This window comes from Aethalodelphis obliquidens, unplaced genomic scaffold, assembly GCF_003676395.1.
Source record: "Aethalodelphis obliquidens isolate GAN/ISIS:26980383/991018 unplaced genomic scaffold, ASM367639v1 scaffold69, whole genome shotgun sequence".
NCBI classification, from domain to species: domain Eukaryota; kingdom Metazoa; phylum Chordata; class Mammalia; order Artiodactyla; family Delphinidae; genus Aethalodelphis; species Aethalodelphis obliquidens.
This window is the reverse complement of record NW_020838013.1, coordinates 2,489,267-2,510,027: the sequence shown is the minus strand read 5'-3', so window position 1 is coordinate 2,510,027 and position 20,761 is coordinate 2,489,267. Positions and strand designations below refer to the sequence as shown.

The 20,761-nt window shown below is 56.9% G+C and overlaps 2 protein-coding genes and 1 long non-coding RNA gene across 11 annotated transcripts in view; 2 read left to right on the top strand and 1 right to left on the bottom strand.

Annotated features, from left to right (window-relative positions):
• Window positions 1-6,064, top strand: part of RASGRP2 (RAS guanyl releasing protein 2) — a 15,609-nt gene extending 9,545 nt beyond the window's left edge. For all 9 annotated transcript variants that reach the window (XM_027089977.1, XM_027089975.1, XM_027089976.1 and 6 more), the window contains 6 exons: window positions 328-443; window positions 3,540-3,681; window positions 3,948-3,984; window positions 4,563-4,739; window positions 5,618-5,682; window positions 5,846-6,064. In XM_027089977.1, the coding sequence (XP_026945778.1) occupies window positions 328-443; window positions 3,540-3,681; window positions 3,948-3,984; window positions 4,563-4,739; window positions 5,618-5,676 (531 nt within the window). In that variant the 3' untranslated portion in view covers window positions 5,677-5,682; window positions 5,846-6,064. The remainder of the gene's footprint in view (window positions 1-327; window positions 444-3,539; window positions 3,682-3,947; window positions 3,985-4,562; window positions 4,740-5,617; window positions 5,683-5,845) is intronic.
• The window catches only part of LOC113611263 (uncharacterized), a 25,569-nt gene extending 4,808 nt beyond the window's left edge, over window positions 1-20,761 (bottom strand). The window contains exons 1-2 of the long non-coding RNA XR_003429384.1: window positions 20,751-20,761; window positions 8,676-8,690 (exon numbers count right to left, since the gene is read on the bottom strand). This is a non-coding gene — a long non-coding RNA (uncharacterized LOC113611263). The remainder of the gene's footprint in view (window positions 1-8,675; window positions 8,691-20,750) is intronic.
• The window catches only part of NRXN2 (neurexin 2), a 99,840-nt gene continuing 98,504 nt past the window's right edge, over window positions 19,426-20,761 (top strand). Inside the window, exon 1 of the mRNA XM_027089966.1 lies at window positions 19,426-20,149. Coding sequence (XP_026945767.1) covers window positions 19,426-20,149 — 724 coding nt within the window. The remainder of the gene's footprint in view (window positions 20,150-20,761) is intronic.

Genomic DNA, 20,761 nt, shown 5'->3' with positions numbered 1-20,761 from the left:
AGACTCCGTGGCAGCCAGCTCTGGAGTCTGCGGGGTGGGGGGACAGGTCCGTAGTGGTCAATCAAGGCTAGTTTTGCCAGGGCACTGCCCTGGGAGCCACCACCAGTGCCAGGTTCAAGGGCCAACACTCAGTCTCCAGAAGGCACGGGGCGCAGCTGATAGGTGGGGTTGGGATGGGGGTACGGAGAAGGGAGGTGGTGGGGGAGACAGACAGCTGCACGAGGCTGAGACGCCCGCCCTTCATCACTTGGACTGGGAATGTGGGCAGGGTGGGGCCAATGCTCCTTTTATCCTCCCCTCCCCCATGTGTCCCTCTGTGTACTCCAGTCTGTGTTCCGGAACTTCGATGTTGATGGGGACGGCCACATCTCACAGGAGGAGTTCCAGATCATCCGTGGGAACTTTCCTTACCTCAGCGCCTTTGGGGACTTCGACCAGAACCAGTGAGGAGACCTGGGGGCAGGGGGAGAGGGAAAGCAGACTCACTTCCCCTTGGGTTTTAGTTTCCTCCCGTGCAAGATGAGGACATTGAACCAGATGATCTTGAGGGAGGAAGCCACCCATGTGGGGAGGGGCTCTTATTTTCGGGGAGGCTTCCAGCTGCAGAGGCACAGGGTTACCTCACTTATTCAGACCGAAGAGGGGGTGGGGGGACTCCACCTGAATCTTGCAAAGACGGTGGCCTGGGGACTGTTGCTACATAAATGCCATTTTATTTGTGGAGCTCACAGCTGGCAAAAAGTGTGGGCACGTTGAACTCCTGGGTAGCCTGTCTTAATGAATAGATAAGAAAGGCCTGCAATTAGCAGCACCCACTTGCTTATCAACAATTCACAATTCACATGCTGACAATTTGGACAAACAGCTGGTTCTCTGGAGTAGGTTAAACATGCAACCATGTTCGCACCCTGGCTTTGCTGAGCGGACAAAATGCCAATCAAAATTTTTTTTTTTTTTTTTATGCCAATCAAAATTTATAGTCCATCTCAGGTCGATTTACTTTTCAATGTTATCCATATTTCAAAAAGCTGGTTTTTTTCCCATATTATAAAAATGCATGGTTAAAAAAAAATCCAGGTAGTAAAATAGATTTATAGTGAGCAAAGTGTATAAGGTAAGAAGTGAAAATTCCCTCCCTCCTTTCCCACTCAGAGGTTGTCATTAGTAACTACGTTAGTAACATTACTGGTGTGGCAATGCCTGTATCTTTCCAGTCTTTTTTTCATGTGTGTTGCAAATTGTTAGAGAATTTGTCTGTGTCTGTTTCATAGACAAACAGGATGATGTTATAAATCTAGTTCCGCCAGTGGCGTTCATTGTAGTTGCTTTGTTTCTCCTCCCAGCGTTGGGAACAAATAGTTGAAAACAGAGTTTTCTCTGAGTTGAAAACAGTTCCCTGTCACCTCCCTGCGTTAGGGTGGAGTTTTTCCAGGCCACACTTTTAGGGAGGGTGCAGCCCTTGGAGACCTTCAAGGCGTCAGCTTCATGCAGGCGTCTCAGCCTTAACTCCCCACCTCCTGCAGGCCCCAGGCAGGTATCAAAATCCAGCACCCGGCTCCTGGGGCAGCCACAGCTCACTGAATCAATTCGAAGATCTCTCTTTGTTTCTGAAACTTGGGGGATTCCGTTTCTTACAAACTCACCTATGCATTTAAAGCAATTTTTGATATATTTTAAGCAGCATCTGGGTATTTGTGGCAGTAGGGTTTTCAGGGTTTTTTGTTTTTGTTTTTAAATCACTGTCTTGACAGAACTGCATGCTTTGTGTTTTTTTACTTTTGTTTTCCACTTAAACCCTCATCATGGACATCTTTCCAGGCCGATTCATGCAGAACTACCTCATTCTTTAGAACAGCTGCAGAGTATTACACTGTGTGGCTGGGCCATCATTTGCCTCACCATTCTCCTGCTGATGGACACGTAGACTGTTCCCAGTTTTTCGCTATTAATATCCACCATGCTACTGTGAACATCTTTGTACCCATGCACTCAGGCCACTATTTTTGTAGGAGAAATTCCTAGAAGTGGGATAATTGGATCAAAAGATATGCACATTCTAAATTAGAAGAGAGACTGCCAAGGTGACCTCAGGCAAGGTTGTGCCAGCTTGCACTCCCATCAGCAGTGAACGAGTGCCCATTTCCCAACTTCCTTGCCAACAGTGGATGCTATAATAAGCTTTACAATTTTGCCAGTCTAATTGGCAAATGGCGTCTTGGTTAAATTTGCATTTCTTTAATACTAGTGGGGGTAGGAGATCTTCATATGTTTACTGGCCACTTCTATTTCTTCTGTAAATTGCCTGTTCATGTCCTTTGTCCATTATTCCACTGGGTTTGTGAGTCTTTTTCTCATTGATTTCTAGAATCTCTGTTAATAGATATTAACCCTTGGTGTTGAATATGTTTGCAAATATTTTCTCCCAGTCTGTCATTTATGTTGTCCTTTTCCATATAAAATTTTTTAAAAATGTGTGCTCAATATGTCAGTCTTTTCCTTTATGGCTTCTCGGATTTGTGTTATGCATAGAAAGGCCTTCATCCCCTCAAGATTACAAAATTCTTCCCTTATACCTTTTCAGATACTTTGAAATTCTTATGTTTTACATTAGTGTTCTGAATTTAGTGGGAATTAACTTTTCATGAACAGTGTGAGATAGGAGCCTAGGTTTACATATTTTCATAAACCATCAGTCGTCCCAATGTACCACTGATTTGAAGGACAACCTGGATCACGTAAATACAATGGGCAGGCGTTTCCGACAAGGGCCACCCCTGGTGGAAATAGCTCCCAGTGACCCAGCATCTATTAACCATTACAGACGCTGTTGTCAATGTTCCATGTGCACTATCTCATGTAAGCCTTACCCAAAGGCCTCTGAGGTGTAGGAACTATCATCGTCCCCATTTATAGAAGAGGAAACCGAGGGATGGGGCTTGAAGTCACACAGAGAAGAAGTAGAGCCCAAATTTGAACTGAGTTCTGTCCATCTCCAGAGCACGTGCTCACTCTTTCCCTAAAATATGTGAATGGATGAAAAACAAGGGCTCCGTGGGGAAGCCCTGGATTACCTTTCTGGCAGGATTATGCAAGAGTGAGACAGGTGCAGCTTTTCCCAATCTTACCTGGTCCCCAAACTCATCAGAGATCTCTTAATTCTCAGGGCTCCGGACTGGTGTTCCACAGAGCTCATTTTGGGAAACAGAAGCTGATAATCCCATGGGGAAGTGCAGAGCAATTTTAGTTTACACACCAACTCTGTGAAGTGAGCAGGGCAGGAATTATGATCCCCATTTTTCCAGGGAGGAAACCCAGGGCAATTGACTTGCCCAAGACCACACAACTAGTTAGTAACAGCTACTACATCTGCCTGACTCCAAGTCTAGTGTTCTTTCTCTTTCCTGCACCAGGGGTCCAAAATCAGGAGTCGGTGAGGACCTTTAACTTGGTAGGGGTTTTTCCCAGTGGGATGGGTTAAGCTGGTGGTGGGTGGTCCCAGGGAGGCCCCCAGAGCTGAGGCCCTCCCCCTTCCCGGACAGGGATGGCTGCATCAGCAAGGAGGAGATGGTCTCCTACTTTCTGCGCTCCAGCTCTGTGCTGGGTGGCCGCATGGGCTTCGTACACAACTTCCACGAGAGCAACTCCTTGCGCCCGGTCGCCTGCCGCCACTGCAAGGCCCTGGTGAGCCCCCGCCCAAGCCACACCCCTCCAGCACCGGCCCCGCCCCATCCACGCCCACCCTCCCTTCTGGCCCCGCCCCTGCCAGAGCCTTCTCAGCCTAGGCAAACCTTAATTCCACCTGCCTCCCCTCTTGCTGTTCTGAACAAAACCCTGAGGGGGGCCCTAAGGCTCCAGAAAGGGTCAGTCCCACTCCCTGCCCATGGAAAGGAAGTAGAGTCATCCCCTCTAAACCCCTCCCCGCTACTACGGCCCCTCCTCTATTTCAGATCCTGGGCATCTACAAGCAGGGCCTCAAATGCCGAGGTGAGATGGAGTTGCAAGGCTGCTGGGCTGTTTTTTGGGAAGAGTTACTATCTGGGTGAATATTCTCATTTTGGTGGGGTAATTGCCAAGGAGTGAAGTACCTTAGAGCCAAAGAGGCATGCTGATTGATGTGAAGGGGGTAGCCTTTAACAGGGCTTTTGTTGGGACTTCCCTGGCCATCCAGTGGGTAAGACTCCGTGCTTCCACTGCAGGGGGTGTGGGTTCGACCCCTGGTCTGGGAAGTAAGATCCCGCCTGCCTCGCAGTTTTGCCAAAAAAAAACCCCCAGAAACCAAAAACCAAAACAAGCAAACCAAAAACCCAAAAAACAACCAACAACAAACAAACAAACAAAAACCAGGGCCTTTATTTTGGTGAGGCAGCTGCCCAGGAACAGGGAGCTTTGGAGAGGGCACAGACTGCCGAGTAGGATGAAGAGGCACTTGGAAAGGAGGCTCTTGTTTTGGTGGGGCAGCTGCTCAGGAGCAAAGGGACCTGGGGAGAGGTGCAGGCCTGTGGAATGGGGTGAAGGGTATTCTGATCAGTTGATCTGGCTGGGCTCCCCATCTGCCTCCCCAGCCTGTGGTGTTAACTGCCACAAGCAGTGCAAGGATCGTCTGTCAGTTGAGTGCCGGCGCCGGGCCCAGAGTGTGAGTCTGGAGGGTTCTGCACCCTCACCCTCACCCACACATACCCACCATCGCGCCTTCAGCTTCTCCCTGCCCCGCCCTGGCAGGCGAGGCTCCCGGCCTCCAGGTAAGAAGGGGTCTCTTTTTGTACTGGCCTGTGGAGGGAGGGAAGCAAGGCCATGGTGGCATAGTATTACTTTCTCCAGGATGGAAATTATTGCAGAGTTTGTAATTGTCTTATTTTGGTAGGGTGATGGAGAAGGGCTGGACAGGTAAGGGTGTCAGAAGGTGACCAGGGAGCCCTCAACCCTCTGAGGCTGAGGAGGACAGAGACTAATAAATAAAAAAGAGTAAACGTGAAAGAGACTTCAAGATTCAATTTGCACTCTTATTTTGTTAGGGGGATTGACAATGGGTTGGAGAGGGAGTTTTGTGAGCCATTTGCCTGTGTTTCCCTTTTTGGCTGCTTTGGAGGCTATTCTGAGAAAAGTCCCTTGCCTCCCAAAGCTCCCAGCAGCTCTCTTGGGGCCATTGGTGGTTCTAGGTCAGTTTTCTGAATGACAATTCCTCAAATGATTATTTTGCTGAGAACACTCTGAACAACCATGTTCAACTGGGGTCTAAGGCAGTTGACCACAACTGTTCAGACTGGCATAAGTCCTCAAAAATAGAGGCAGGCACAGGGCATAAGTTCTCAGATACAGAAAAGATGAAACCATTTGCATTGAGCCTTCCAGAAGTGCTGGGGTCTAAAATGTAAAACACACACAAAACTGACATTTAAGCAAACCGCACCGATAAATCTGTGGCTGCAAAAAAGCTGTGGCAAAATGAAAATTTAGAAAAAGAGCCTCAAAAATTGGGCCTTTTGGTCATTCAGTGAATTGATTTTTGGTGGATGGTTCTGCTTCTGGGATGGGGCCGGGTGCCTCCAGTGATGGGGGGAAGGGCTGCTGAGGGCACAGGGACCCAGGAATTGGTCCTGTGACACCCCCCTCCCTGCAGAGATCCGAGAGGAGGAGGTTCAGACGGTGGAGGATGGCGTGTTTGACATCCACTTGTAATTGATGGTGAGCCCCCCTGCAGCCTGGGCAGAGCCTCCCCACTCAGGGCTGGGGCAATGGGGGGATGGGTGGGACGGGCGCTCTGTCCAAATGGCCCAGGCCAGGTGGAATCCTGCTTTTTGGGGAGTGGGGAGGGTCTTCCTCACAACCTCTGTTTTCTTCTTCCCAGCTGTGACTGGATCAAGCACTCATGCCTGCTTTGGAGAAAAGACTTGGACCAGAGCAGGGAGCCTGGGGCGCTGTGGCGGCAGGCCGGGGCTGGGGGGCGGGGTGTGAGGGTGGCATGCAGCTGAGGGCAGGGCCAGGGCTGGTGTCCCTAAGGTTGTACAGATTCTTGTGAATATTTGTGTTTTCCAGACGGAATAAAGGCCCAAGTAATTAACCTGGACTATCAGTGCCTAGAATCCTCGCGGGGGCAGAGGGCAGGGGTCCGTAAGCACAGGGACTAGAACTGTGGCGCAGGAAACTCTGTAGTCAGAGAATCTTGGGAGATCTGGAATCTCATGTGTCTGGAATCTTGGGGGGAGGTAGAATTGTGGGGGATAGAGCCTTAGAACCAGGAAACCGTGGAACAGAGAGTTTTGGGGGGAGGTCTAGAATCTCTAGGAGTCCAGAATCTTGGGGGCCTAAAACTTGAAAGTAGAATTGCTGAGCCTGGTGGTCATGTATAGCCATAGCCTTCAGCCCGCAGCTGAATTTCCCTTGCTTGACAGGTGGTCTTTCAGCCTCTGCTTGTATACTTCCAGCAACGGGGAGCTCACTACAGAGAATCATGGGAGGGAGGAGGCAGCCCTGAGTGCTGGGTGTGGGGGAAGGAGCGAGGGGGGCACACTCCTTGGGCTTGCAGCCTCCTGGCCTGGCGCTGCTGCCAGCCGGAAGGACAGGGACTTCCAGAGGAAATGCATATCGATCCTGCTGTCAGCCTCTGGCAGCCTCTCCCAACCCAGCTCTTCCCTCCCGAGTTTGCAGCATGGAGGTTTTGGGGGGTCACCACTACCTGAGGAAGGCTAAGGCCACTTCAGAGGCTGGTCTTGGTGAGGAGGGTGGACTGGGGGTCTTCGAAAGGTTCTGAAGCTGAGCCAGGCTGCCCCTGGGGTGAGGAGGCTCTAGACAGCAGTCTGAGAATGGGAGCTACCTCCCCAGCTCCCCTCCCCCAAGCTGAGGCATGTCCTACAGCAACTGCAGGTTGTCCTGGGAGTGGAGGCCTGAGCACCCCAACTCCTACCTGCAAAGCACAATATCTGAGGACCTGGCAATGGCCTCAGCCCCCTCCCTCAAACTTCCTTGACCCCATGCCCACCTTTCCCTTTGAGACCCCACTCCCCCTGGCCTACTCCTCATCTGGGGTACCTCCTCCTCCCACCCTGTTACTTCTCAGCTGCAGCTCTGCCACCTGTTGGGCCCCCAAGCCCTGTCCCCCGTTGGGTCCCCCGCACTGCCCCTCCTTCCATCTTCAGCCCCCTCCCTTCCTTCCTCCTCTGGAGGCTGTAATATCCGTTTCACGATTTGGGGGCTGAGTTGCTATAACAACAGACGGCGATTGTGCTGTGAAGAGCAGCTCGCTCCCTACGCTGCCTCCATCCTTGCAGCCCAGTCGGCTGGCTCCCCTCCCTGCCACCCCCCAGCCCCAGCCTGGCCTCTTCTCAGTGTGTGTGTTTGCAGATGTGTGCCCAGGTCTGCTCGCCCTAGGACTGGGACGTGTGGCTGCCTTTTCATGGTCGCCTGTGTGAATCTGGCAGACGAGCTTCACATCGTGCGCGTGTGTGCATGTGTGTGCACAGGCATGCATACTGTATTTGCTGCATTCTTCCTCCACCGTGTGTCCTCACTGGACTGCGCACGGAAGAAGGGCCACGTTGGGTGGGTGCCTGTTGGGGGGGTGTCTTGAAGTGGTGGGTCCCACCTACATCCGGTACTCTGAAGCCTGGACCTGGGTGGGGGGAGACATCACTGTAGCTGGGGGGGGGGCAGGGAGGTGCAGCAGCTGCCAGGTGACCTTTCCTGCCCTTGATGGGCAAAGGTGGCCCAGGGAGCTGGGGGTGGGGACCAGAGACAAGTGCTCACTCTTGCATCTCTCCCTGCCCCTGCCCTCCCCCCGACCCCTTCCCACACCCATCTATAAGGGTCTGAGTCACTGCGCCTGTCTGTGTGCCCATCTATGCCCTGTTGCCTGGCTGGACACGTCTCTGTGTGTATGTGTGCGTGTGCGTGTGCGTGTGTGTGTGTGTGTGTAGCCTGCAGGGAGAGGAGCAGTGGGGGATGGGCAGGGCAGTGGGCTCTGGGGTCAGAGAGGCAATTTCACATTCACAGGCCCTGACTCAGCAGTTCCCATTCTCTGGCTCCTCTAGTGGCCTTGGTGGGGCCATCCTGAGGGTCTCTCCAAGGTCAGAGTAGGCCCCCCCAAGTCTAGAACCTGGCTCAGGGATCTCTCTTCCCAACCTCTAGGGTCCTACAGCCTGGGTCCCCCTCTCATCCCCTTACAGGCCGGGAGGGAGCTCTCTGGTGTGGGGGAGTGTCCCCACGCATCTACTCAGTAATTGACTACTCTGTGCAAAGTGCCTCGGAGGGCAGGATGACCTCGTGGGCAGGTCCTCTGTGTACACCTGTTCCCCCCCAAAGCATGCATCTGCCTCAGGCACCTGTGTGCACAAGTTTGCGTATGTTCTTGAGCAAGTATATGCTTCTTGTGGGTGTTGTACCATGGGGGGGGGGCATTTCTGCACGTGTCCCTGTGTGTCCCCTCGGGAACGCCTATGTGCATGGATAGGTGTGCATGGCTGTGAGTACGCCTCCGAGTGCCCATGCATGCATTTGTGGTCAAATGAGAGTGTTCTTGCATGTTGCCTCTGGCTAAGGACGCGCCAACTACCACTGGCTGTGCAGATCATGGACCCTGCAACAGAAATCAGGGTCCTGGAGTGAGCTGGCAGAATGGTCTTTCACACACACACACACACACACACACACTGCCTCCCTCATTCAGAAGCCCAGTGTCCAACTTTGTGATACACACGCTAGGTGCCAGGTCCACCTTGGGTTGGATGAGTGAAGGGGGTCCCCTTCTTTCCAAACTCATACCCATGCATAGTGATGCAGACGCCCTCACAGGGAAGACCTTCACCCCAGCACCACATTCACTCTGAAAATTCTGGTTGAAGTGAGCTGCTGCCAGCTTCCCTTCTGTGGTCCAGGCAGTGTGTATCCACGCCCCTACCCCTCAACCTACTCCTATCCCAGTCCAGAGTTCCAGGCAGGACTGGAAATCAGGCTTCAAACTCTGGGATTCCCATGAGGCAGGGTTGGGAAACCCCAAGCCCCTAGGTCTACCCCGCTCCCATCTCTGCCTTTCCCTCCCCCACCGCGCCTCTGTCCTTTTCCCAGGAAAGAGCCCTCCTCAGTTCTAGGGGCGGTCAGGGGGCCTTTGGGCAGTGGGAGGCGGAAGCCAGGCAAGGGCTGGAAAGGGCCCCCAGCAGCCCGCGTCCCTAGGCTCCGGGCAGCCCGGGCCCGCTCCAAGGCGTTGCCAGCAGAGGGCGCTGCGGCCCGGGCCCCCGCACAGGACCTGCTCCTTCGGGCCCCCAAGTCTGGGCCCACAGCCTCCCCTTCGGCTCGCCCCAGCCCTGGGCGCTGCCACCTGGGCCCGCGGGCCGGGGGATGCGGGATCCCAGGGCGAGAAGCTAGGGCGCCTGGGTTTCCGGAAAAGTCACTGGGGTTGGGTTGGGGGTCTGCCTGGTTGGGGGCCCAGGCGCCAGGGTTAAGGACCTCGAGAAGCGGGGAAGAACTCGGAGGCCGGGAGGCTGGGACGCCTGGGTTCCTCGCGGGGCGTGGGCCTGTGGAGCAGCGGGACTGGCGGCTTCTGCGCCTTCGCATTGGCTGCGCAGCTCGTCCGTTAGCGCAGCGTGATCCAATGCTCGCGTCCGGGGGGCGGAAACTGGTGCTGATGCTGCCGTCAGTCGGTGTTGCAGGGATGCGGCGGCGGGAGCAGCCGCCCTGACGCGCGGAGCATCCTTCTCCGAGCGGCACCGCGGCGGGGCGGGCGGACCGGCAGGCGGGCGGGGACGCGGCGGGGAGCGAGAGAGGCGCGAGGCGGCAGAAACCACTGGCCCTGGTTCTGCCACCCGCCGGAGACGGGGCGGCCCTGGGGTTCTGATCCCCACCCTCCTGCTCCTGTCGCCCCCAGAACCAGGTACGGGGGGGTGCTGCGGCGGAGACGGACGGGGGGGGGGCGAGAGCCGATTGGGGGAGGGCAACGATTGGAGGGGCGGGGGAGGCAAGAAGGGCGGATTGGGGGGCGGGGGCGCTGGCGCGCTGAGAGGGCTGGCTGGGTGACAGCGAGGCGGCTAAACGGCTTGGGGGGTTGGGGGTCGGAGACTCCCTGTGGAAGGGGCACTGGCACTGAGCTGGGGTGAATGGAGGGGGGTGGGAGGGCTGGTCGTTGAGGGGAAGGAATGGGGCGAGAAGGAGGGGCATCCGGAAGGCTTGTGAGGGAGGCTCTGAAGGGGGGTCCCCAGCCTACACCCCAAGGGCTGGAAGCAGTGCCCGTCCAGAGGGGATGAGGAGCCCGTTGTGCCCTGAAGGGTCTGCAGGGGAGAAACCAGCGAGGAACTGGCCTTCCTAGGAAAAGCAGAGGGGGCTGGAGAGGGGAAAGGAGAGAAGTGGAAAGGCAGGGAGCAGGGCCAGGCCAAGGGCTCCATACTGGGGGGCACCGCGGAGGACCAGGCTTTACTGGGGGATGGGAGCCAAGGGGAGAGGAGGTTATGGGGAGGGAGCAGAGGGGAAGGCGCCCAGGTGCTAGAGGCAGAGATGGGCATGTGTTGGTGGAGAGCCGGGAAAGATGGGGGGCCCGAGGGAGAGGAGCAGAAGCTTGCGGGGGAAGGTTGGAGGTGATGAGAGAGGGAGACTGGGAAATCAGTAGGAGGGGGCTGTGCTGGGGTGGGAACACGCTGGGGGTGGTGACAGGGTTATGGTCAGAGAGTGCTGCAGGGAGGGGAAGCTGCAGGGCCCGGGGCTTGCTCCCCTGCCCCCAAAGAGGAGGAGAACATTCCTCATGTCCCAGCCTCCTCCCCAGCTGAAGGAGCCATCTGCCCTGGGTCCTCTGGGTTGGGGTATGGGCCCCTGAAGCCTTGATGGGTCCTTAGAGGAAAAAATTGGCTGTGGGCAGCTGTTATCTTCTTTACTCTCAGCCCCCACCGGAGTCCTGGGTGAAGGCATTCGGTGCCTCATTGAACAAGCAAGGCTGGGAGGGGGCTCTTTCTTGGTGCCTGGAGGTGAAGGGGGAAGCTGTCCAGACCTGGAGTGATGAAATCAATCTTAGGGTGTGGGTCTTGGGTCTCCAGTCCTCTTGCCTGCCTTGGGGCTTCCATACACTTCTGGTTTTTTATGTGTTGGGGGATGGGGTCAGGTGGGCGAGAACCTCCCATTCATTCCCACCCCTCCCTCTTGTCCACCTTCCCAGTGTCTGGGTATTCCTTTTGGGGCAGGGTAGACTTCAGGGCTTTGCATTCTCTATCTTTCGCCGGAGAAGTAGACAGAGAGAAGGAAGACAGAGGAAGAAAGAGAGGAGGGAGGTCGGCTGATCTGTTAACCGTAAAGCCTCCTGTTTTGTGGGTGCTTTGCCCACTCAGGTCCCTAACTCCTTCTGCCTCCAGGGATGCCTCCAGGGACGCTGGCATCTGAGACTCGGCTGGATCTTTCTAGGGGCAGGGGAGAAGGGTCAGGCTCGGGGGTTCCTTCACTCCTGCTAGAGGAGGTGTTCTCAGATCCATCCTGTCCTCATACCCACAGGGTGGGCGGGACTGACCGACAGGCAGAGGCCGGCCATCAGAGGATGGCTGGGGAGTTCTCTCCAGGAGCCGGGGCCTCTGCTGGCTTCTCAGCCTGGGCTGAATCCACACTATGGGTTCCTGAGAGGAGGGGGCTGGGTTCCAGAGGGACTGTGGGGGACCTCTTTCCCCTCCCAGGCCCTCAGTCTCTATCCAGGTCCAGCTGCTCCCTCCCGCCCACCCTTGCCAGTGACACAGACAACCTGACACTGATACATATGCTCAGTGGCACCCGCCCAGACACACACCTACACAGGCACACACACCTGCGTACACAATACACCTCCCGGCTGCACACCGCCTACACGCCCCGCCCAGAGACTGCCACCTCACTGCCTGCCTCAGAGACCTCCCCAAGGCGCCCTGCTCTCCTGTACGTGACACGCTCATGGCCCCTACCTGCCCCCAGAGCCCCAACACTGCAGTGTCAGCCCACACCCTCAGGTGCACAGAGCCCCCCATGCAACCATTCACCTCCCCAGATTCACACAGCCATCTCAGGCACATCTGTATGCTTGCAACATACCTTCACTCCCCGGGACACACCCTCTCCTCCTAGCTGCATCCCACCCCCATCATTAAGCGCCACGTTCCCTTCTTGGTCCTGAGCTCTTTGCCCCAGGCTTTGATGTGCACGACCACAGTCCCTCCGGGTCTGGCCCAGCACTCAGCCACACCTGCCGTCCTCAGAACCTTCCCGTTTCTAGGCGCTCCACCCCCCAGCACTAATCCTACACTCACACCCTGCCTGGTGCCGGAGCCATGCTGTCCATTTATTCCCAGCCCTCATGGGGACACCCCGACCCACAGTGCGAGCCCACGCCACCCACCCTGCTCCTCCGTCTGCTGGGGCGGCTCCCGGCCTGGCCCCGTCCACACCGGTGGGCTATGGCTCTCAGAGACTCATTCAACAAATAATCTGGCATCTGCATGACACCTTGCCGATCCTTGATCCTTACAAAGCTGTCTCTGCTGCTGTCACACTGGAGTGGGGTGAGAGTGAGGCCGCCTGGGCTCAGCTCTGCCCCTCTGTGAGCCTCAGTTTCCTCATCTGTAAAATGGGGTTTCCCATACCTACCTCATGGGGTTCTTTTGAGGACTAGACCAGATGATTATGCTGACAATAATAATAGTAACAACTGTATCTACAGGCATACTTTATTTTATTGCGCTTCACAGATATTGCGTTTTTTGCAAATTGAAGGTTTGCGGCAACACTGCGCTGTCAGATGGTGGTTAGCGTAATTTAGCAAAAAAGTAATTTAAAATTAAGGTATGTACATTGCTTTTTAGACACGATGCTATTGCACACATGACTACAGTATCATAGACTATGGTATAGTGTAACTGGGAAACAAAAAATTCGTGTGACTTCCTTTATTTCAATATTCGCATTATTGTGGTGGTCCGGAATTGAACCCGCAGTATCTCCAAGGTCTGCCTGTACTCTGTACCTACTGTGAGCCTGGCTCTGTGCTAAGCACTCTGTGAACTTTGTCGTATGCCCCCGGTAAACGGCAGCTATTTCCAGCATTATCATGGCACGCGTGCACACACCTGTCACGGGTACCTTTAGGAAAATTCCCAGGCACCTCCTGCTTACTCACAAGTCTACCCCTGGAAACCATCTATCCTCTGCATCGCTGGGGTGTACCCACCTGCGACATCATTCCTCAGCTGTGCATAGCACAGGGTGGGCACAGGGGTGAGCTCACTCCTTTCACTGACTACCCCCAAGCTCCTAGGCACCTGTGCTCCGGCTCCCACTCTGCCGAGTCATTCATTTGCACCTCGGTCCCCAGCCCACCCGTCTCCTCAACCCCCCACACCTGGCAACAGCTGCCGCTCTTGTGCTCAGCCCCCTTCACGAACACCTGCTCAGGGGGACCCTCACACACACCTGCCCACTCCCAGCCGTGCTGCTGTGGGACCTCCACTAGTCTCCAGACCCATTCATCCCTTTCCCACCTTCCCAGGTAGGAGGAGGTGCTCAGCAGAGTGGAGGAAGGCTCAGCGGGCAAAATCTGAGTCCCAGCTCTGCCACTGACAGGCCGTGTGACTGTGGGGATTCTGCACCCAGTCAGCTCCCTAGCACCCCCTACCCACAGGTGGACTCTGCAGCCTTGAGCCAGCGGTGATGGGAGCTGGAGGGGGTCGGGGTGGGAGTGACTCAGCTGCTCTCAGGATCTCAACTCTTTCTTCCCCCACAGAATCCTGTCCCATAGAAATGGGCACTCAGAGGCCCCTTCTCTTCTCTGAGTGTCAGTTTCCCCATCTGCCAAAGGGGGCAGTTATAAGGCCTGCATTACTTACTTCTCTCATCTGGCCTTGGTGAGAACCAAAGGAAACAAGAGACACATGGAATTTTGCAAACTGTAAAATGATGAGAGGAGGAGTTTTAAAAGTGATTATTAATACAATACCTACTTTTCCACTTTAGTCTCTGCTAGGCACTGTTTCAAATGCTTTACATATATTAACTCAATTTTGACAGCACTACTAATATCTCTATTTTACATGTAAGGAAACTGAGGCCCAGAGAAGCCAAGCAACTGGTCCGAGGTCACACAGCTAGAAAGGGGTAGAGCTGGAAGGAACCCAGGCCCCTGAGTCAGTGCCTCTAATCACTGCAGTATCTCACTTTTGCTTTTGCCCTCTGCCGACATGTGGCTGGACTTGGACTTGCCCAAGGTCTTCCCTTGTCACTTCTAGGTCATCAGGGCTGGAAGAAAGGAGGAGGAAGAGGGGGTGGGGCCTATTCGCAGCCCACCAATCCTGCCTGAGGTTTTAGGGAGGAAACAGGACCCTCCAAAAAACACCTTGTGCAACTGAAAGGGCCCTCAGAGCTCAAGCACTTCGATGCCCCCTCCCGTATGATTCAAGAGCCCCTCCTGAGCATCTCTGAGCAGTAGTCATCCTTTCTCAGCTCACACACCTCCACAGACTGGGAACTCACCGCCCCCCCCCTCCCGGAGGCAGCCTACTCCACTGTTGGCTGTTTTGCATTGCCGGCAAGTTTCTCTTTAGCTCGAGCCAAAATCTCCCTCCCCATAACACGTACTCTCCCACCTGTCCACGGGCTGCCTTCTGGGGCCACCAGAATGTGTGTAAACCCAGCTCTTCCTCCCTGATGTCTGGGGGAGGCCCCTGCTGTTACACTCCCAGCTGGCGAGAGGGAGCTGGCGTGAGGAGAGCCAGAGGGAGGCTGGTGTTCCCATGGCTGGCAGTGTGTGTGTGTGTGCGTGTGTGTGTGTGTGTGTGTGTGTGTGTGTGTGTGTGTGTGTGTGTGTGTGGTGTAGATGTGGCCAGAGAAGGGGTTGAGTGGATGCTGGGAGAAGACCCCTGACCAGGGGCTCTGCCGGGATGGGTGCAGACGATCTCACCCTGGAATTCACATCCATTCACTCAGTTTGTGCTGGTGGTATGGGGCTAGGCCTTTGGTCAGGCTAGAAGGCCCGGGAGTAGAATAGTGGATACAGGGGAAGCATCTAGAATGGGAGGCCAGCGACCTTGATTTTAGCCTTGCTCTTCTCTATGGCCCTGGGTCAGTCACTGCCCCTCTCTGGGACTCCGTTTCCACCTCAGAGAAAACGAGAGGGGTAAACTCCATGAGCTCTGAGGTCTGTGTCTTTCAGCCCCCAGGGCAGACTCGGAGTCTGGATGGTCTGAAGAGCGCAGGGGCCCCTGTGAAGGTTGGGTCTGAGAAGGGTGAGCTCTGTGGCCTGTGCACAGTGCAGGGTAGAAGGAAGGCCGTAGATGCTGGAGCCAGCTGGCCCCGTACCTGCACTTGGGCAAATGAATCCATCATTTGAAGCTCAGAGTCCCTGTTTGTAAGCCTGGGGTGACAAAAATACCTCCTAGAACTGGAGGACATGTAAGAACGTGCATGTGGTGGTCCAGCCTGGCACCCGATGCACAGTGGGAAGCCCCGAAGTTGCAGCCCAGATGCCACACTGGCACTGGCCTGGCCATGGGAAGATGGGGAGGAAGCCGCCAGCCTAGGAGGACCCAGAAAGAATCGCTGGGACAGGATTCTGTGGGGGAAGAGAGTGGGCTGCGGCCCTGAGTGCAGCTGAGTCACCCCACCCCCAACCTCTCTAACTCCCATCACCGCTGGCTCAAGGCTGCAGAGTCCACCTGTGCGTAGCGGGTGCTAGGGAGCTGACTGGGTACGGGATCCCCAGTTACAGGGAAGAGGTCTGTTCCCCAGAGGAGCGGTGGCCCTGGGCCAGCAGTGGCTGGCAGTGTGCACTGCACTGACATCAGTCAGCAGGCAGGATATCCCAAGGCTGCTCTGGCAATGTCCCTGCACTGGCAGTAGGCACTGGAGAAGAATCAATCTTGGGGAGCAGCACCTGGACACTGTGGGTGCAGGGGGGCTTCCACTGTACTGCATGAGCCTTGGGGAGGAGCCATGTGCAACTCCAGGGACACTGTTTACCTGATGTAATTGTGCAAGGCCATGGCCCTCGCCCACGGGGAGGAGACCTGAGGCCAGAGAACTGCGTACCAGGAGTTGAGGAAGGATGGAGCCTCCTAGGTTAGCAGGAAGCCCCTGCGTCCTGGGAGGAAGGGTGGGTTGAAGGCTGGGTCAGCAGAAGCTTGGTCCTGGGGAGGGGGGAGTCTGAAGGGAGGGGACAGGAATGGTGAAGAGCAGCAGGTTCCCTGGGAACTGTAGGGTGGCGTGGGGTGGAAAGGACCGGGTGTCCGCTTAGCTCACACTCCTCTTGGGGCTATCTCTGCCTCGCAAGCCTGAAGCTACCTCATTGGTCCCTGGGTCCCTGGAGAGAGGACGCAGGGAGGGCTGGGGCTTCCTCCTGGCCAGCTCTGCAGCCCCTATGCCCCTGGCGCTGAGCTAGGCAGGCCTGTGCTGCAGAGCTGCAGGCTGTGGGGAGAATGAGTAATGAGCTTTGAGGGGCGGCAGGCCCAGACCCTGCCCCGGCCCCTCCCGGAGGCACCGCAGAAGCCCAGCCTCTGCCCTGGCAGGCGCTAGCAGGCACGTGCCTGCGCACAGCACCCCCTCCCTTGTCACACTCTTCCTCCACATCTGGGCACACAAAGACTGATAGAGTCATCCCCTCCTGGACTCTTACCCACTTTGCCACTGCTGCTCCCATCCCCCAGCCAGGTAACATTCCTTCCGGCTTTTAGGACCTAGGCGACTGCCTCCCAGCCTCTGGAGGCCGCCTCATCAGCCTCCACTCTTTCTGTCCTCTGCCAACTTCCTGAATGAGGGAGACCCTGACCCTTGGCTTTGCCGGCAGGAACCCCTCTGCCACCCTCTAGAAGGTGGGGGATGTGACTATGACAGAGGGACTGGGCTGGGGGTGGGGCAGGGGAACTAATCCCCTCCCTTTCCTGAGCTGAGGAGTGAGCGGACAGCAGCACGAAATCCTATTCCCTCTGCCAGCAGAAATCGATAGCTAATTAATTCCCTCCCCAAAATAGTGTCTGGAGGAGGGGGTGGGGGCCTTGCTCAGAGGCAAGGCCAGACTGAGACTGAGACCCTGGGTCGGGGACGGAGGGAGGTTGCCATTCTCCGGCCTCCGGAGCCGTGCCTCTGCTGGGGGTCTCTGGCTGCTCCTTCTGAAGAAGAGGGGGAGTTTGGCTTTTCCCTCCCCCAAGCCTGAGGGTCCCTCTCCCCTGCCCTGGGCTGGGGTGAGGGTGCATGCGTGTGGGGGTAAGGGCGTCAATCAGGCTGGGAGCAGGTGCTGCATTTAATTTGATTGGCTAATTAGCCCGCGCATGTTAATTATCTCTATTACCCAGTGAGGAGAGGCAGTGGCAAAGCTATATATAACTGCGATAGTGTTTGGAGAGAGAAGGGACTGCTTGCCTGGAACACCTCCCTCCCTGGGGCAGCCCTTGGAGGGGTGCTGGGGCAGGACACTTGAGACCCTCTTGGAGCCTGTAGGAGTCGGGGGGGGGGGCAGCAGTCAGAAGGAGCCAGATGGAAGGACCTGAGAGCTGGATTTGGAGGGTCTCTTGGAGATGGCTCCCCAAACTCTCTCTGTTGCCAGCCTCCTGAGGCCTTCTCTGCCCATCTTCTTTCTGCATACATATCACTCCAACCATCCTGCCCTCCCGTGACTCTCTGCTCACCCCCCTCACTCTGGCCTTTTCGGGGGGTCCCTAGGTTTCTCTCTCCCCCTTCATACCCCAACTTCCTCCCATGTAGGGAGGAACCACACTCATCCAACCTTCTCTCTCTCCAAGTCACCCCTCTTCTCTTCTTTTGGTTCACACCTCTCTGAACCACACCCGTGGCTGCCCTGCCCTTTGTCTCTTTTGTGGAGTTGCTGGAGTCAGACCTATGTGGATCTAAGTCCCAGTTCCCTGCTGACTGGCTGTGTGACCTTGGGCAAGTCCCTAGACTTCTCTATGTGGGCTTCCCCAATGGTTAATGGTAATAATGGGACATCCCAGACTGATTAAGTAAAATGACATTTGTAAAAGTGCTCAGCATCCAGGGCCTTGACAAATGCTGTTGGAATTTGGAATTTAATTTTCTCTGTCTTCTCATTCCTTTTCTCCCCATCAGGCCACCTTTCTCCTCAATTACTCTTCCTTTTCATGCGATTTCTCTTCTTCCTCTCCACGCTCCCCTTCAATCTTTCCCTGTCTCTTCCTAAACTATGGTCCTTCTCTGCTTCTCTCTCAGGCTTCTCCCCACCTCTTTCCCTTCCTCCCTCCCCAAAATAAAATCAATGCAATATTCAGGAGGGTTGTTGGATATAAATAATTACGACTCAGAGTTTAACGAGATGCAAATTCCCCTCCCCGGCGTGGGGTATAAATTGCTCTCTGACAGCCAGTTACAAGGGTAATCATTTCAGAAAGGCAATTTTATGCAAATGAGGCTGCCTGCCTCCTGGTGGCTCCCCCAGGCCTGGATGAGGAGGAGGGTGGAACTGAGGGGTGAAGAGAACCCAGTTATCGGAGCAGGTCTCAGGCTGAAGACTGGGAGCTGGAAGTTGGGGGTGACAGACACTTAGGTTCAGGAATGACCTGGGCTGGTGAGCAGGAGGTTGGGGCCCAGGAAGGGGTGAGTGTGGTTTTGGGGTAAGTGGAGACACAGAATCAGACGCCTGTCTCTTTGCATGGATGAAGAGGGCTTGGGGTCTGGTTGCCTGGGTCCTGGCTGGTTTCTCTCCCTTGCCCCCTTCCAGCCAGGTTACCCAGTGATACCATTGACAAATTGGCATTTAATTAATCCTAATGAATTATTTAGCAACTTCATTATCCAGCATCAGGAACTGATGAGAGAGAGCCGTGGCTGGTGGTGGGAGCCACGCACAGGGGTTGGGTGTCTCAAAGAGGAAGGGGCTGTGGTCACCAGCTGAAGGAGTCTTTAGGCCTCATCCACAGGAGCTGGCCCTGGTCCTGATGGGAGGCGGGGGTGAGGGCATCTGGGTTGGGCTCCTACTGGACACGAAGGTGTTACCTCCCTACCTGTCTACATCTTAAACCAATAATGCCCCTAGCGAGTGTCATCTCCCCCACCCCCAGGGTTGAGCCCCCAGTGCTCCCGTCATGGTGGTGTCTCTTGTTTTGAGACCCTCTCCAGGTCAGTCCTAAAGGGAAACAGTTGAGCTCTTGCTGGTGTGAGGGGGGAGCCAGACACCGACACCTCCCCTCCTCCGAGCCCCTCATTAACACTTTCCTCTCCATTTCCCCGCAGGCATCCCTCCCCCATCTTCCGTCGGAGCCCGCAGCAGGGGAGGGGCGCCTCCGCCTCAGTCCGTGGAAGCCGGCACCTGGGCCTCTGCTCGCTTCGCCCTGCGGCCGGGCCCATGGCACTGTGAGCCGGCGAGGGAGCCCCGCTCGGCGCGGGGGGCGCCCGGCCCCCTCCCCGCCCCATGAGCCCGCGGCTCTGAAGCCTGAGCGGGGCCGGGGGCCGGGCGGGGCCGGGGCCGGGGCCGCCGGAGGCATGGCGCCTGGGAACCCGTGGCGGCCGCCGTCGCTGCCGCTGCTGCTGCTGCTGACGCTGGCGGCGGGTGCGGGCGGCCTGGAGTTCGGCGGCGGCCCGGGGCAGTGGGCGCGCTATGCGCGCTGGGCCGGAGCGGCGAGCAGCGGCGAGCTCAGCTTCAGCCTGCGCACCAACGCTACTCGCGCGCTGCTGCTCTACCTGGACGACGGCGGCGACTGCGACTTCCTGGAGTTGCTGCTGGTGGAAGGGCGCCTGCGGTTGCGCTTCACGCTCTCGTGCGCCGAGCCCGCCACGCTGCAGCTGGACACGCTGGTGGCCGACGACCGCTGGCACATGGTGCTGCTGACCCGCGACGCGCGCCGCACAGCCCTGGCGGTGGACGGCGAGGCCCGCGCCGCCGAGGTGCGCTCGAAGCGGCGCGAGATGCAGGTGGCCAGCGACCTGTTCGTGGGAGGCATCCCACCCGACGTGCGACTCTCGGCGCTTACGCTCAGCACCGTCAAGTATGAGCCGCCCTTCAGCGGCCTCTTGGCCAACCTGAAGCTGGGCGAGCGGCCCCCCGCGCTGCTGGGCAGCCAGGGCCTGCGCGGCGCCGCAGCCGACCCGCTGTGCGCGCCAGCGCGCAACCCCTGTGCCAACGGCGGCCTCTGCACCGTGCTGGCTCCCGGCGAGGTGGGCTGCGACTGCAGCCACACGGGCTTCGGCGGCAAGTTCTGCAGCGAAGGTGAGTCTGGGGGGAGCCCCCGCTGGGTGCCTGGGCGCGGAGTGAGGCGCGGGAGAGTTGTCTGGGCCTGTAGGGGCGCCTGCGGCCCGCGGGCTCAGGCATGGGGGCGGGTGAGAGTGTGTACCAGCACGCAAGTTGGGAGGGGCGTGTGAGGACGCCTGTCCCAAAGAGAGGGCGCGCACGGTCAGCCGGTGAGCTGCAGGAGCTGCGGGGTGCTGAGGGTTGGCGTGGGCGTGGCCGGCCTGCGGGTCCCGTGTGGGCGCGGCCCGTGTGGGCGCGGCCTCGTGAGCCCATCCAGTGCCCCTCTCCCTGTCCCCTAGTGAAGGTCCTGTGACGACCTGTGGGTAGGACTGTGTAGTCAGGTCCAGCTAGCGAGAGGATGAGGACCGGCCCCTGCAGGCGTGTGGATCGGGTGGGTGACTGATTGTGAGGCGGCCGTGAGGGCTGGTGGATGTGATCTCTGTGGGCGGGGCCTATGTGATGCAGTGGGTGGGGCCTTGTGGGTGGGGACGGTGGGAGTCCTGTGAAGGAGTCCTGAAGACGGTGTGTGGGGCTTGTACCGCTGGGAGCTGCGTAGGGCTGTGAAGGAGAGGGTCGGCACGAGGAGGGGGC